Raw genomic sequence first — 15,798 nt, 5'->3', positions numbered from 1 at the left:
GCTCTTGGCCAGAGCCCTGAGCAGGGTGATTTATGCACTCAGAGAGCTCAGGTTCAGCCCAAAGCTAACAGGCATCCTGCCAAGGCCTGGGAGTCCCCAGGGGCACAGAATGAATATTCACAGCTCAGCATCCCTAATTCACTCCCAGCCCTTCCTCAGCAGCTCCATGGCACTGCACAGCTCAGCAAAACCACGTCCAGCAGGAAAGGCTCTCCGTGGAATTGATTCATGGATTTTGCTGTGATTTTAATGTCTTGCAGGTCCTTACTGGACTCATATTCTGTTCACCTGGAAGTCCAGGGAAGGGCTGAAGGTCTATGTCAATGGCACTCTGAACACCACTGACCCCGACGGGAAGGTTTTCTATGACTATGGAGATCCCAGTGCCACCCTGCTGGCAGGGGCAGAGGGGCAGCAGGGCAAGCGCTACGTGAATGGAGCTTTCGATGAGTTCATCATCTGGGAGAGAGCTCTGACCCCCCACGAGGTCGAGCAGTACTTCACTGCTGCCGTGGGTGAGTAGCAGCAAAGCCAGAGCTCACTTTAGGCTGGCAGATGTTCACTGGGCAGGACTTGGCTTGGTTTGGAGTCTCTTTGCTATGGAACTCAACTTTCAGAACCAGCGAAAGTCAGGGATGGATGTCCCTGAAACACTCAGCTGTCTTTGGATACTCAGTCCTTTTTCTCAGGTTCTACCTCCTTACCTGAAGGGATGAAGCTTTATCAACTCGTGTTTGCTTGTGAGCCAAAGGGATCAGCTGAGATGGAATGGAAAATGCAAATAACAGGATAGAACAAAGAGAAACCCCAGGCCAGGAAACCCTCAGTGCTTCTCTGGATCTTTGTGCTAAACCTTGCACGACAGGAAAGGTGCTGCTGTTAAATGTGAGCAGCAATGAGGAAACATCCACCTGGGAATAAAGCTCCAGGGCTCCTGGAACTTTTGGCTTCACTACAAGTTTCCCGACTTTCATTTATTCTTACAAAGTTCCCGAGAGCTAAAGAAATTACACCCAGAACTGCTGTGCTTTTAAACCAATGGGAACCTTTTTGTCACAGAATCTCTGATGTGTGACTGGAAATGAGAATGTCTGTGGTTGTGACTTCCAGGTTGGATCATACAAATCAAATATGTACAAAATTTTATAAAAAATTAAAGTATAATCTAGTTTATACACAATTGAAGTCACTGAAAAAGAAAACCCTCCACCTATGGGTATTTAATGAAGCAATTGATTTGATTTGTCACAAAAACAGTAGGAATTTGCCTCAAGGTTTTTATATTAAACCCTTTTTATTTTAAAAAGTGGTTCCTATGAAAGTCTTCAAAACTTCTGATTGGGAGAGTAATCATTTGGTAATCATTTGATACAGGAAAGAACTTCAAAATCTTTAAAAATTTATAATGCTCTGGTCATGGTGGAAAAAATGCTTTTGTATTTGGCTGCTGTGTCCTTCAAACACTCGAGGTTACTATAACACTGCCCAGCCAAAGCCACCATTAATCACACATTTGATTAATGAGCTCAACAAGAATGTAATGTTGCTAAACCCGAGGGCAGCAGATTTTCAAATTGACCTGAAACATCTATATGTTTGCCCTGTTAACTGCCAGGGGAGAATGGCTTAAATAAATCCAGAGAGAGCTCAGTTTTTAACCCCTCAGTCCTTGAGAGCTCTCAGCATTCTCCCTCTGATTCTCCTCCCTCCCACCTTCCCTCCAGCAAACCAAAACATCCTGCAAGGTTTGATCCTTCCCACTGAGCAAATCCTGCTCAGAACTCCATTTTCAACCTTTCCTCTGTACTTGGGTTGGGAAGAGTCTTTCTGGGGCTCAAAGTACCTGATTGCTGGATATTAATGTTTGTAGCTCCCTTCTGAAATGCTGCAGAAAGTCCAGTTCTGCTGAAATCTACATTTTCTTTTTTTAAGAGATGTACAGAATTTTGCCTGCATCCCAGATTTTTCAGGGTCATCTGGAACTATCAGTTTGCTGTGAAAAATAAATGTATAACCTCTTAATTGAAAGTCAAGCTTGATGTGTATTTTATAGGTGCTTAGGAATTAAATTGGAAAGGGCTGCCAGGTATATATATTTTTAATAAGTCAGAAGATTTCCAAGCCAATGTTATTAATGTGATCAGGGTTTTGGAGCACTTGAAAAATGTGGAAAATTAATTTTTGGCTTTTCTCTTCAAAGTAATAGACTGATGGGATTTTATAAAATTTCCCACCTAATGGATGAAATTAGAACATTCTTAGAGGAAGCAATGGATATTACAACAGTAATCAACATAGTATAGAAAGGTTATTATATCTATTTATTGATTTGGGAGGATTTATAGCCAGATTGAAAGGGGGTACTGTGCTTTGACATAAAAATCTTAATAGGACAGCCTGGTTTTTTAATGGAATGAATAATCATGTGCCTTTTGGATCCTGTGCATGCAGAACTGCTTGATTACACTGAAATACCACACTCCTGGCAAATAATAACTCTTGCTAAGATGCAGATTAGAAGAAAATTTTATTTCTCTATCACAAGTGACTAATAAATCCCTTTGCATGGAAAGGAATCAATATTTTTAAAATGGAGCAACTGGAAGCCATCCAAAATCAAGTTTATTCTTTCTGTCTTGGCAAATCATGTCTGCCATGCTCACCTGGCAATTTTCAGTGGCTCTGGGGTGAGTGGGGACATTAATTAGCCAAGCCTGGCTGATTACAGCCTCGCTGTGCTCCTTGCAAACACCTCAAGGAGATTTCACCTCCACCCTGCTGCAGCCACTGCCCAGGGCTGGGCTCGAGTCCTGCTGTTTGATTCAGGCACAGCTGGAAAGCCCCAAAACGCCCCAAATGCCCCAAAAGCTGAGCACTGAGCACCATTTCAGCACAGCTCTTCCACTGAGGCTTCCTTCATTTTCCAGCAATGCGAGTATTTCCACTGGCTTTGAATATTTTTCAAATATTTTAATTTCACAGCTCTTCTAAAGTGGAAAAGCCTTTCTGAATTTGCCTTCATGGGTGTGAATTGATTTGGCACTCAGAAAATTCAGGCTCAAGATATGAGTAAACATCAGCATTTGGAGATCAGAGCTGAGACTTGAACCTCATCTTTTCCAAATGTTCCAAATCCCAGTTTGTCACACAGACAGAAATAAAACAAGATCTTACATGAAACTGTCAGAACTGCCCATAGATCATTATTGATTTCTCATAAGACATAGGATTAAAAAAAAAAATCCCTAAAGAATCTTTATAAATGCTGGGGAAAGAGCTGGTGAAGCAAGATGGATGTCATTGTTTTAACTTTATTGCCCTTTTTTTATTGAGATGCAACACTTGAAATTTCCTGTTTGCAAACAAAAATTAAAGTGTGTAAGACAAACTACTGCAATGCTCACCTATATAGAGATGATGAAATAAAACTGATGAGAGAATCAGAAAATTAAATGTTTTCAACAAGCCTGTGTAGCTGCAGGACTGCAAATAAGATCTGATTCAGCCTGAAGTGAGAATGTATATAAATATGTATCTGATATAAAAACCTCAGGTTTGTTAACACTCCCATCTGTGTTTGTATTTCCCCAGGTGTGCAAGTTTTGCTTTCTTCAACACTTCCATGGTCTCTGATGACAACAACTACAAAACCCATGGTAGGACAGTCCTCCGAACTCTTTTCCACAGAGTCAGAATGGGAGCACAAAGGGAATTCATTGTTAAATAAAATGTTTTCTATATTAAAAAAGGGAAGAAAGTAGCAACTTCTGAAGTATTACTATAAACTTTGAAAATGTAGGAGGCTAAAAACCATTTTGATAATTTTTCCTTTTGCTTCCTTTAAAATTAGAAAAAAATTCCCACCACAGAAAGAAAATTGGTTTCCATCTCTTTAGTAGATGTGTAATGAAAAAATTAGAATAACACTGATTTTTCATATGGAGAATACAACAATTAGCTGTTGCAGTGTATTTTCGTATTCTTACTCTCTGCAGTGTCTGATAGTTCTGTTAGTTTCCTCCCTTCCTCCCTCCCTCCCTCCTTCCCTGGGTGCTGCTGGCCCTGCAGGGTGATATTTTTTGATATTTTGATTTTTTCTCTCTGCTCCAGCTCTCCCCCAGCCCCTACCAAGCCATCATCACCAGCCTGGGTGAGCAGAGAGGTAACTTCCCCTCGCCCAGCTCCGCGCTGAGCTACCTGCAGAACGTGTCCTTCAGCCTGCCCAGCTCATCCCTGTCAGAGAGCACTGCCCTGAGCCTCACCGAGGTGAGTGTTGGGGACACTGACCTGTGCCCTGAGCCTCACCGAGGTGAGTGTTGGGGACACTGACCTGTGCCCTGAGCCTCACCGAGGTGAGTGTTGGGGACACTGACCTGTGCCCTGAGCCTCACCGAGGTGAGTGTTGGGGACACTGACCTGTGCCCTGAGCCTCACCGAGGTGAGTGTTGGGGACACTGACCTGTGCCCTGAGCCTCACCGAGGTGAGTGTTGGGGACACTGACCTGTGCCCTGAGCCTCACCGAGGTGAGTGTTGGGGACACTGACCTGTGCCCTGAGCCTCACTGGGGTGAGTGTTGGGGACACTGACCTGTGCCCTGAGCCTCACTGGGTGTTGGGGACACTGAGCTGTGCCCTGAGCCTCACTGGGTGTTGGGGACACTGATGTTTCCCCAGAACGTGGAATATCAAATGAAGCTTTGGAAGTTTTTGCTCATTGCAGAAAATACCTATGGCAAAAGCAGGGGTTGCTTTAGGGAGAAGCAGAAGTTGAGTGACAACCAGAGGAAATAGTTTAAAGGTCTCATTAGTCCTGTTAGTGGAGATGTTATTTAATGCCTTTGGAGCTCTTCCTGCAAGGGAGACATTGAGGGGATGGATCTCTTCTGCCAGGTGACAAGGACAAGGAGAAATGGCCTCAGGTGGTGCCAGGGGAGACTTCAGCAGCCTCTCAGGGGAAAATTCCTCACTGAAAGGCTTGTCAAGCACTGGAACAGCCTGTCCAGAATGTCTTTATCCCTGGGAACATCTGACAGCTGGGTGGATGTGGCCCTGGGGACACTGGGGACATGGTGCAGTGGTGGCCTTGGCACTGCTGGGCTAGCAGTTGGACTCAGTGATCTTAAAGGTCTTTTCCAACCTCAAAAAAAATCACCTTCTGTGATTTTGTACATTATAACTACCTGGAACCATGACCACTCATCAAAAATAATCATTTGGTTGAGCAGGAAAAAGAGGAGAAGAAAATAATTTGAAAATTTTTTTCTGCTTCAAGAGTATCAAATTATGAATATGCAATGGTGGGGGGGAAAAATCAGCATTTTCCACAATGGCTCTGCTGGTCCAAAATGCAGCAGAGCTGGGCAGTTTTCTGTCAGGTGCAGAACAGAGACACTGCAGGCAGGGCAGGAGCAGCAGCCTGGTGTGTGAGCAGCTGATGGCAAACTGGGCTCTGCTGTCCCCATCAGCCCCAGGAACTGCCCCAAAGTGCCATCTTTGGGTTCACACCTGACCTAGAGGCCTGGAAAGTTAATAATTGCTGCTGCCTGATGGATGTTGCAGCGCAGAGGGCAAATTGTGCCTCTCTGACTGCTGCTCTGCAAAATCCCTCATTGTCACCTCTGTGCCCTGCGGGGCAAAGGCTGCCCCTGCTCTGCCCTCTGGGCTGCAGGAAAGCTGGACAGGCTGGGCTCAGCCCTGTGCAGGGAGATCACCAATCCCCACTGAAATGGCTCAAGTGATTCGTTTTATTTAGGCTGAACCACAGAGGGGAAAAGGCAAGAAGGCTTTTTCTGCAGTCTGAGCAGAGAACAAGGGGTCAGCTGCTGCTGCAATTGATGGACATCCAATTCCTGATGCCAGCAGGCTGGGAAGCTGTTATTGCAGTAATCAGCTCTGGCCTCGCTGCTGATTGTTCCTCTAAGCCTGAGGGTAATTCCGGGGTGACAAGGACGCTTTGCTCAGACAAACAATATAAATAAATGCTTCTGAAAACGACACGGGCAGCAATTGAGAGTTTGTGTTGAAAGCTTGGCATTTGCAAACTCTAAAGCTTGGATTTCACGGATCACAGTTTAATATGTAGCAAAAGCCCTTCTAAAAAGCTCTAATACGTTGTTTCCTTTGTTCTACTGAAAAATTTGTGTGGCTCTAAACTGAAATGGAACATCATCCTGTCAGCCACCATACCTGCTTCCCACATCATTCCAGCTGCTGCTTGCTTGCTCTTTCATGCTCTCTGGTGCTGCTTTGTGCGCCATGAAAGCGATTTGCAGACAGAAATGTGGGACATGATTATCTTTAGCTGAGCTATTTTGGGTAGTAAATACAAGAGAGCCCTGATCATACTCACCGACTCTGTCATTTGTCTGATTGATGGTTAGGCTGTGCATTGTCTGCAGCTAATTCCCTGAAAGACAGGCGCTGAGCATGCATGTGATTTTCTGTAAAGTTATCTCTGCCCTGACTGGCGTGTGCCTCACAGCACAAGGAAATTTGATTTAAGTGATGTGCAATAAACTTTCTGATTACTGAAGCACATTTATAACGAATCGCTTCTGACAAGTCTGACTTGGGTTTTGTATTGTCATGTCTTCCACATTTCACAGTGGAACTTGGCTTTATTCACTCCCTGAATGCATTTGAGCAGATAGGTTTAAGCAGGAAACGTGGGGCTTTTTTCTTTTAATTTCCAGTGCAATTTTCTGTGCTCCTTTTTCTCCTTCTGTGTCCATCAGGCAGACTGCCCAGGGCTGGGGCTGTGTGGTGTGGACACTTGGACAGTGTCTGTCCCAGCCCTGGGAGTGTCCCAGGCCAGGCTGGACAGGGCTTGCAGCAGCCTGGGCTAGCAGAAGGTGTCTCTGCCACTCAAGAGGGGCTGGAATGAGATGGTTTTTAAGGTCTCTTCCAACCCAAACCATTCTATGATTCCACTGATGTCATATAAATTTAGATAAAATGGGAGAATAAGTTCACTTCAGCCTTGGTCCCAGTGTTAGCTCAGCTGAGTGTAATGACTGCACCTTGGGAGTCACACAGTGGTGGTATTTCAATAAAATTATTCTTTCCTTAAACAGTCACCATGCAGAGCCTGGTGAGAATGCTGACAGGCAGAGAGGAATCTGTGACTTGCATGGAAGTGGTTTTGTCATCTTATCATAAACCTGAGAAAAATCCTAGCACAGATCTGCCTTGGATCCTTGCCAGGAGATGTAGCTGGTTAATAAATAATCGAGTTTTATTTGTCTTTCAGGCATTTTTAAAAGCTATTGAAGACTTCATGTTGCTGTCCAACTGGATTGATGGCCCAGAGGTAAGACAAGTGGGTTTAGATCTGTGATTTACTTCAGTTGCATAAATTCACATGCATGATAACAGAACTGCTTGTCTCTGTTGTTATGCTTGCTGGGACTTTCTGGCACTGTGACTTATTTTAGCATCTGTCACTGATGAAATACCTGCAGGGTGAATCCAGGAATTTCCTGAGTCTTTTGCTTCAATCCTAAGACAGTACAGTTTTCACAATGGAGAGCTTTTATACTGAGAGAATGAGAACCTAAAGCAGAGGGAGGTCTCATTAAAGCCTTAAAATGCTTTTAAGACAAAATGACATCTAATTGATTTAAGTTCTTAGCCTAAAATCCTTGATCATCTCTGGTGTAAATGGATTTCAGATAAAATAGATTTCTTTTTCACTGAAACATGCATTAACCCAAGATTTTATGTATCAAGTTTCAAATTAGAGTGTTAAAGTTGCTTTTATACGGAGGAGCATTTTAATAAAAATGAAAGAAAGGCCAAACTTTAGTGTCTCAGCTTATGTTCCAATAAAGATCTGATACCAATCTTTATACATTGTCCAAAAAATTCTGCATGGTTCTTGGCCTCATTCTGCTGAATCCTGAGCATGAATGAGTGTCAGGTGCTGGTGGGAGCAGCAGCCATCCAGAGAAATTCTCTAGAACACAGGAGTTTGTCAAGTTCCTCTCTGGGTGCCATCGATCTGTGGAACATTTATTCTCTGGGTGAGGAAAAGGCTGTGGAAAAGCCACACCTGACTTTGGGCAGGAATTCCAGGTGTTGTGAGCTGTGCTCAGCAGGTAAACCCTCCTGTGTGTCCCTGCAGAGCCCCACGGTGTTCAGCAGTTTGATCCACACCATCGACACCGTCATGTCCCACATGTCCCTCAACCTGGAGCAGCACTCCCTGCCCCTGACCCTCGAGGGCTCCTCGCCTGTGGCAGGTGGGACTGGGCAGGAATGTTCCCTCTGCATGGTCTGGGTGTCCTGAGTGTTCCATGTATTCTTCTGCATGGTCTGGGTGTCCTGAGTGCTCCATGTATTCCCTCTGCACGGTTTGGGTGTCTGAATGCTCCATGTATTCTCTCTGCATGGTCTGGGGTATCCCCAATGCTCCATGTATTCTCTCTGCACGGTTTGGGTGTCCCCAATGCTCCATGTATTCCCTCTGCATGGTTTGGGTGTCTGAGTGCTCCATGTATTCCCTCTGCACGTTCTGGGGTATCCCCAATGCTCCATGTATTCTCTCTGCATGGTTTGGCTGTCTGAATGCTCCATGTATTCCCTCTGCACGTTCTGGGGTATCCCCAATGCTCCATGTATTCTCTCTGCACAGTCTGGGTGTCCCCAATGCTCCATGTATTCCCTCTGCACAGTTTGGGTGTCCCCAGTGCTCCTGTTCTTGCAGCCCCTCCTTTGCCAGCACGGGGGAGGAAATCCAAACGCATCATTTCCCTCTTTTGGATGCAAAATGGAGTTTATTTGTAGAAGGATGAGTGTGCAGTTAGGCTGGAGGTAATGGGCTCTGACTGTGCTTGAGCTTCCTTGGGGTTATCTGGGGAGGAACTGAGAATATGAATTATGTGTGAAGAGTCTGGTAATTCTATGCTAATAGAGGTTAAGGGCCTAGAGCTCAAATGCAGCACGTGGAAGTTTGGGTTACAAAACCTTAATCTTTGCCAGGGATTTGAAAGAGAATGAAAATTATAGGAATAGCCTTGACCTTTCTGAAGAATTTTATTTCACTGCTGCTTAGCATCTTAGCACCTAATTTCATCTCCATCTTCGGATGCTACAGATATCAAAGGTATTTTATGTGTTCTGCTGTGCCTGGGGGAGACCCCGAGTGAGGGTGAATAACCTGAGCAGTGCCCAGGAGCATCAATCAGCCCAGGTATTCCCCTGGGCTCGGCGAGGGCTGAAATAAAGCCTTCCAATGTCAGTGCCAGAGTGCTGCTAATGTGTTTTCTTGCCCTGCTGAGCTCAGGCTCAGAGCCTGGGTGAAATGATCCGTGGCAGATTGACTGTGCACCTCCAACCCTCTGCATGGAGGAGTCAGGTGGAAAAGGCAATTCTGTGCTTGGGGGATTTACCACATTGTCTGCAAACATCTGGGGTTTTCAATTCAACAGTTGCAGTAGCTATTAGGGCAGCCTAGTCAAACACTCAGGTAGGCTGAGGAGGCTATTGATCTGATGGTATTTCTGTCTGGGTTCTCACACAGATTATGCTGTGGTCAAAATGCATCCTCAGACCCTGAATGTGTCCCACTATCGATTTCCCTCTCGAGGGCACAGCTATATCTCCATTCCCAGTGAAGCTTTCCACGGAAAAGGTAAGGAAAAGATTAAAGGGAGAAGTGGACTCATGTGAAAATGGTATCCAAAACTGATTGTGCTTTACAACGAGTTTTGTTCACTTTATTTTTCCAAGTAACAGATTTGCAAGTAGCCCTGCTGGTTGCACTGAGTCCAAGGGAGCAGCAGTGCTCCTGTCATACTAATGAGCAATTAATGTGGTAGAATTTTCACGTTGGTTGAATTAATACTGAATAATAGAGCTGGGAAACAGAGACTGAAGCCTTTTAATTTTGACACATGTCTACATCAGAGAAGCCACCATTTCATAATTATTTTTTTTAATTATCTGAACTGGTTATTTTAAAGAAATTCTGGGATGTCAGATCAGGTATTACATATCCTTTTGTGCAAAATTGGCCTTTTGTATAAAATTAAATGATAAAATGACAGGTTTCAGCAATAGCAGCTACAGGAATATAGATGATATAGATGACACTCATGGCAAAAAGGCAGAAGCCAGAAATCCATACCTATGCTAAAATTGTAATGATCTCAGAAAGAAATATGGCTAAAACCTGCAGCTCTAGTCAGGATTCTAAAATAACAATATTTGAAGTTAATTATCTAATGCTTTGCTCAGAGATTGAAGGAAGCCACCTACAGAAGCATCTCACATCCTCCATCCTCAAACCTTTGAAAATCTGACTTATGTGCCCTAAATTCCAACCCACAGAATTCACTCACCCAGAGACCTCTCTGCAGTCACCTCTGCTGTGGGATGTTCAGTCACTTTTTCATAAAGTGCAAAGTTAGCTGAAAATAACCTGCAGGGAGAAATTCCCTAATAATTACTGAACTGTCTGCCTGATTTGTGATGACAGCTTTGTTTCTTTGCACTGGCAGGGGCTCTGCCTGGACACTGCAAGTCCTCCAGGTTTGAATAACTATAATTGCAAACCAACTTGTAATGCCAAAAATAGCAGGGGAGAGGACTTTTTCCTTTCCTGCTTCCACAGTTTCTCACTGTGCAGATTTTCCTTTTTTCCTTCAGAGCATTGTCATGCTTTGTATCCTGAAACGATCCAGTGCACTGAATGTTTTACTCTTTTCCAGCTCAAGCTCACTTCTGAGCAATTTCAGCCTTCAGGCCACACTTCTGCACTGCCCAGATGAGCTAACCTAAAAAATCTGTTATTTTACCTTAAAACAATTGACACTATAAATACTTGGAACCCAGCAAAAGGGAGAGTAAAAAACATCTGTGTGGCTTAGAAAATACACATCTGTCGCTTCACTCAGAGCCTGGAGAGCCCAAAATTCCTTGGAATGTGGGCAGCAAAGGGAACATTGGAGTTGATTTCCTGGCTGCAGTCAGTGCAGGGTTGGGGTGGCTTTGGGATCATTGCAGCTCCCATGGGGACACTGCTGGGTCCTTCCTGCCACCCCTGCTGTGCTGGGGCTCTGGGTGTTGTAATTGACAGATGAGGACTTGAACAGCTGATTTGGGAAGTAGAGGTGTGCAGGGCAGCATTCTGTTTGAATTTTGACATCTGTCCTTCTGATGTACAAAATGTTCATACTTTTCACTGAAAACAATCAGAATTCTGCTAAAACAAAAATGTGGAAGTCTGTGCAAGTCAGGACTCTTAACCAACACAGAGTTTCAGGCCTAGGAGAGAAGTTCTCTTGTTTAAAGCTGTTGTTCTGAGGAATCCCTGTGCTCCCTCTCCCCAGCCTGGATCACCATTGTGGGGCTGCTCTACCACAACATGCACTACTTCTTTCACAGTATCAACCCCATGGATACCAAGTGAGTATCTCAGAGCTCTCAGCAGGTAACAGCTTGTTTATTACCTGAGTGTTGTACCTTTACAGCACTCCTGTCATTATCAGCTGTAAACAAATTACTAGCCATAATCCTGATTCTGCACTGTTGAGGACATGCAGTCGTTAACTAGAGATTAAAGTTTACTTTACATGTTTTATTTTAGGTTGCAATAAAATAGATTCCCATAGCGACATGTTTGTCTTTCTTTGTCTTCCCCTTCCATTCATCAGATGTGGCACTAGAATTTCATAATTTTAATCTGTCTCATAAAAGGAAATTGCATCTCTTCTCCTGGCACATATAAAGATAAAGCTTGCACGTACATGGAACAAGTAAGAACACATAACATCCCTCTTTAGACAAAATCTGAATCCTAATCCTAGAAACCCACCTGATGATTTTACAACAGGTGACCAGGCAATGCTTTAAAGGCCTTTTGTTTTATATGCTCCATCAGTGAAATCATTAGCAGATAAGACAAAGCGAATGCAGAGCTGTATAACCCTGAGCAGCACAGCTCCCAGGGCAGCTCTGCAAGGCCATCCACACCAGTCATTTCACTTTCCTTTGAAGCAGCTATAGGACTGTGCTCATTTGATTTGCACTGGGGCAGCTGGATCAGTTCACACTTCCAGTCTTTCCCACTCTGATGTTTTCCTGGGCTGTTTCTGACAGCAGGGAAGGTGCAGCAGCTCAGCTCCCACCAGGGTCAGGAATTGCCTTCCTTTCCTTGCCTGCAGCTCCAGGGAGGTCATGGGAGCTTCAGGGGGAAGAATCCCTGCTTGGTCGATCCAGATGGGATCAGAATCCAGATTGATCACCAGAGATAATCACCCAGTGATTGCTAAACAACATTTCCAGATCGATAGCAAGCTGTGCTGCTGTTTGCTCTGCTCTCTCCAGAAAAGGACACTTAGCAATGACTGTAAGGCAGCCACGTCATTAGTGTGCAATATTTCCCACTGACATGGAGAAATGGAGGTAATCACTTTGGAGAGCTCATGTTTTTCAAAGAAGAGGATCAATGCAATTTATCAGGGTAATAAGATGTAATCCCAATCTTTTCGAAGGCAGAAAGAGAATTAATATGATCCTGACTGAGGTCAAAGTTCAGCAAACACAATCAGATTAAAGATGCTGCCTGTCCAGCCCTGGGCTCCAGTGCATTGTCACACATCCTGGGGCTCTGATACAGCAAAGTGAAGCAGAAATGTCATTTTTGTGAGCATTCTCTGAAATGTGAGCCCCAGGACAAGCTGCAGATCCATTCCTGTTCCCCTGAGCTCTGTGTGCTCTTAGCCCTCATTTTGGGAAGGAAAGCTCTGCCCTGTCACGATGCTAAAGAGAAACACAAAGACAGGGGAAAAGAAATGTTTCCTAGATTTCTGTAATTAATTCAAACTGCCTGAGGTGTTTTCAGGATGAGATGCACTACAAAACCATGTTATAAACTCTAGCTGCAGCTCTGTCCAAAACAGCATCTAAAAAGGTGATAATACAGGAAATGCTACCTTAGCAATTTTTCCTCTGCAGAATCCAACCCCAGGTACTCCAAGATGTTTTAAAAATAAGTATGCACTTCTCTTCTGCTTGCTTTTCTGGTTTGTGCTCTACTATTATAACTTTTTTGCTTACTTTTCAGTAGCATAACAACTTTTTCTCAGAGTAGTTTCTTTTAAAGAATTTATTTTGTGTTCCTTCTAACACTGGGCTGCTTGAACACCTGTAATTTGAAGCCTGTCCATTTAAGGTTTTTTTTTTTTTTTTTTGTGGTGGAAAACCCAAACCAAAACTCTTGGAGCTTTTGTGCTGTACAGACAGATGACTTCTATATTCAGACTACATAAATATAGGTTTGTAAGGGGAGCAACTTTTGATTCTTTACCAAAAAAAAAACCAAAAAAGAAACAGAGAAATGTTTTGAGCCCAGTTCTGCTCCCATTCACATGCAGTTTGTGTAAATGTGCCACCTGACACACATGGCCAAGGCGAAAAAAGACTTTTCCTGCACAGAAACAACATTGTTCCCTGCTTGTGATGAAGATTTTCCTCACTTCCAAATTCTCCAAGATCTCCAAAGTTAAAACAAAGCAGATAAAGGGTGTGGGAAAAACATCCATCCTCCTAATTTGTATAGGAGAAATCTCAAAATGTCAGATAGTGATTTTAACTTTGAGTCCTCTAAACTTAAATTTTTCATATCAGAGGAGCAAATTCTGCCTTCAGATGAACAAATTCCATTCACTTGCTGGTTTAGGGAGCAGAAGTAATTCCTGATACTGATGGGTTTTTTAAGGTCAGAACTAAGGGTTGTGCTAAATGAGTTCTGTTCTGTGTGATCTGCCAAGGAGCTGAGTGAAGTTATTTCAATGAGTTTTGGTTTTTTTTTCTTTTTTCTGAAATAAAAATAAGAAACCACTGCAGACAGGTGGTGGATGTAAATAAGGTGGTTTTCAATTTGGTTTCAAGCTGGCTCTTTCCAGCGTTGGGCTATGTTTGGAAACCCAAGGTGGTGATTAATTCACTGTGGCTCACATTTCTCATGGTAAAAGCCATTCATTCCCATGCTCAAGAGGCAGATGACAGCAGTCATTTAATCCTGCATAGTTTGGTCCTGATAGAATAAAAAATGTTACCCTGAAGCCAAATGGATCTCAGTTACTCCCAAATGTGTGAAAATACCAAACTCATAAGTTTTACCTTAAAATAAGGGTTCTTATGTACTGCAAAATTACTTCCCACTAGAACAAATGCATTTCCAGGACTAATCAGATATTTAGTCAAATTCAGCTGTTTGTATTGTGACATATCTTACTCTCTAACAAATCTAACTGGACATCATCTATTTTTCAAGGTGAAGACATAAATTACTTCTAAATGCATTCCTGTGTTTATGTTTGTATGCATTTTGCCTGTGTGTCTCACACACTGAAATATCTGTTTGATCAGACCTGAAATCCCCTGTGAGTTTCCTCCTCCCTTTGCTCAGGGTGTTTTAGATCTCTTCATAGGATTCTCTCTAATTACCCAAAACACTTTCAGCATTGCTTATAAGAGAGGAGCAGTGAAGTAGGACTTAAAAACCAAGTTTCCAGGTGTCCCAAGCTGTTCTCTGTACTGCACAGCTATGGCTTCTGGTCCTGTAGGATATTTTGGGGTCAGACCTTGCTGCCCTGGAGAAATTAACTGGCTTGGATGGGACAGGGAGGTGATCCTTTGCTGTGGGTGTTCTATATGAACTAAAAACCAGTTGTTATTCTTCTTCCTTAATGTCTTTGCTTCTCTCCAAGGATTGCAGAAGCTGCTGCCTACAAAGGATATTTGATCTCAGCCAGCAGTTATCTCATCTCCATCAAGGTGGAGCCTCTGCCCAAGCTGTCCTACAACCTGTCAGGATCTCCTCTCATCACCATCCAGCTCACCCACAAACTGGTGAGTGAAATCAGAGCTGCTGCTTTAGGCTGAGCAGAACTTCTGGGCTGTGATGATTCTTTGGATTTCTCTCATAACTTTTGTGGGCATTTTTAGCAGCAATTCAGATGCCATTTGTGGCTTCAATATAATTTTTCCCACCATTGTGACTTCTTTTTCGTCGCTGCAAAAGGCTGATTAGTGCTGATGCTGAAGGTGAAGTGACAAGGGCAGCTTGAGGAGTTCCTGTGTCCCAAGGTGTGTTTGTGCAGAGCAGGGAGAACTGCTGATTTCTCATTGGAGTGGCAAAAACAAGAATTCCGTTGTGGTTTTGGCCTTTGATCTCAGTCCATGCTGAGATAACTGGGGGGTTTTGATGGCTCAAATCCCTGTTCCAGTCTGAACTGCCCTGTCTAGAGAGCAGAGGATTCTGAGTCTGAGGAATAAGAGCCAAAAAATACAGCAATCTGAGAAAACTCAGAGAAAAGTTTGAGTAAAACTGAGCAGTTTTGGTAAAGTGTTTCAGTTTCACCAAATTAACACATTCCAGCAAGAAACTGTAAAAATACCTTTTTTTTTTTTGTTGTTTGCCCTTGGAGAAAGATGTGTCTTTTTGTGGAATGGAGAAGAGTTGAGCTCAAACTCTGGGGTGATGGGAAGAGGCATTGCAGCATCTCTGACCCACTTACAGCATTGGATGGGAATGGCAAGCAAAGATGTAAATTCTTAAACATTTCTTAGAATACATCTCTTAGATGTTCTTCTGAATATTTTATCATATTTTTCTTTTAAAGCTGTTTTCAAGTCAGTTTATCTTCTTTCTGTTGGGCTTTTGATAAAGATGCAATAAGTAGAGAAAACATGCAGAATCCCTAAGGCCCAGAATGAAATGTGTTGTTTTGCTGACAGTTTTTCCAACTAAGGACTCCTAAGTGTCCCCAGAGGCCTCTTACAGGTGGGCAC

General features: G+C 43.4%; 1 protein-coding gene across 2 annotated transcripts in view; it reads left to right on the top strand.

Annotated features, from left to right (window-relative positions):
• ADGRD1 (adhesion G protein-coupled receptor D1) overlaps positions 1-15,798 on the top strand; it is a 121,043-nt gene that overhangs the window by 10,605 nt on the left and 94,640 nt on the right. For both annotated transcript variants that reach the window (XM_085075352.1, XM_085075351.1), the window contains 8 exons: positions 261-515; positions 3,592-3,656; positions 4,111-4,266; positions 7,250-7,309; positions 8,123-8,240; positions 9,521-9,631; positions 11,331-11,406; positions 14,715-14,856. In XM_085075352.1, the coding sequence (XP_084931478.1) occupies positions 261-515; positions 3,592-3,656; positions 4,111-4,266; positions 7,250-7,309; positions 8,123-8,240; positions 9,521-9,631; positions 11,331-11,406; positions 14,715-14,856 (983 nt within the window). The remainder of the gene's footprint in view (positions 1-260; positions 516-3,591; positions 3,657-4,110; positions 4,267-7,249; positions 7,310-8,122; positions 8,241-9,520; positions 9,632-11,330; positions 11,407-14,714; positions 14,857-15,798) is intronic.

Source organism: Lichenostomus cassidix, chromosome 15 (assembly GCF_008360975.1).
Source record: "Lichenostomus cassidix isolate B80296 chromosome 15, HeHo_3.0, whole genome shotgun sequence".
Classification (NCBI taxonomy): Eukaryota; Metazoa; Chordata; class Aves; order Passeriformes; family Meliphagidae; genus Lichenostomus; species Lichenostomus cassidix.
Note: the sequence above shows the minus strand (reverse complement) of the source record. Positions and strands in the feature narration are given on the sequence as shown.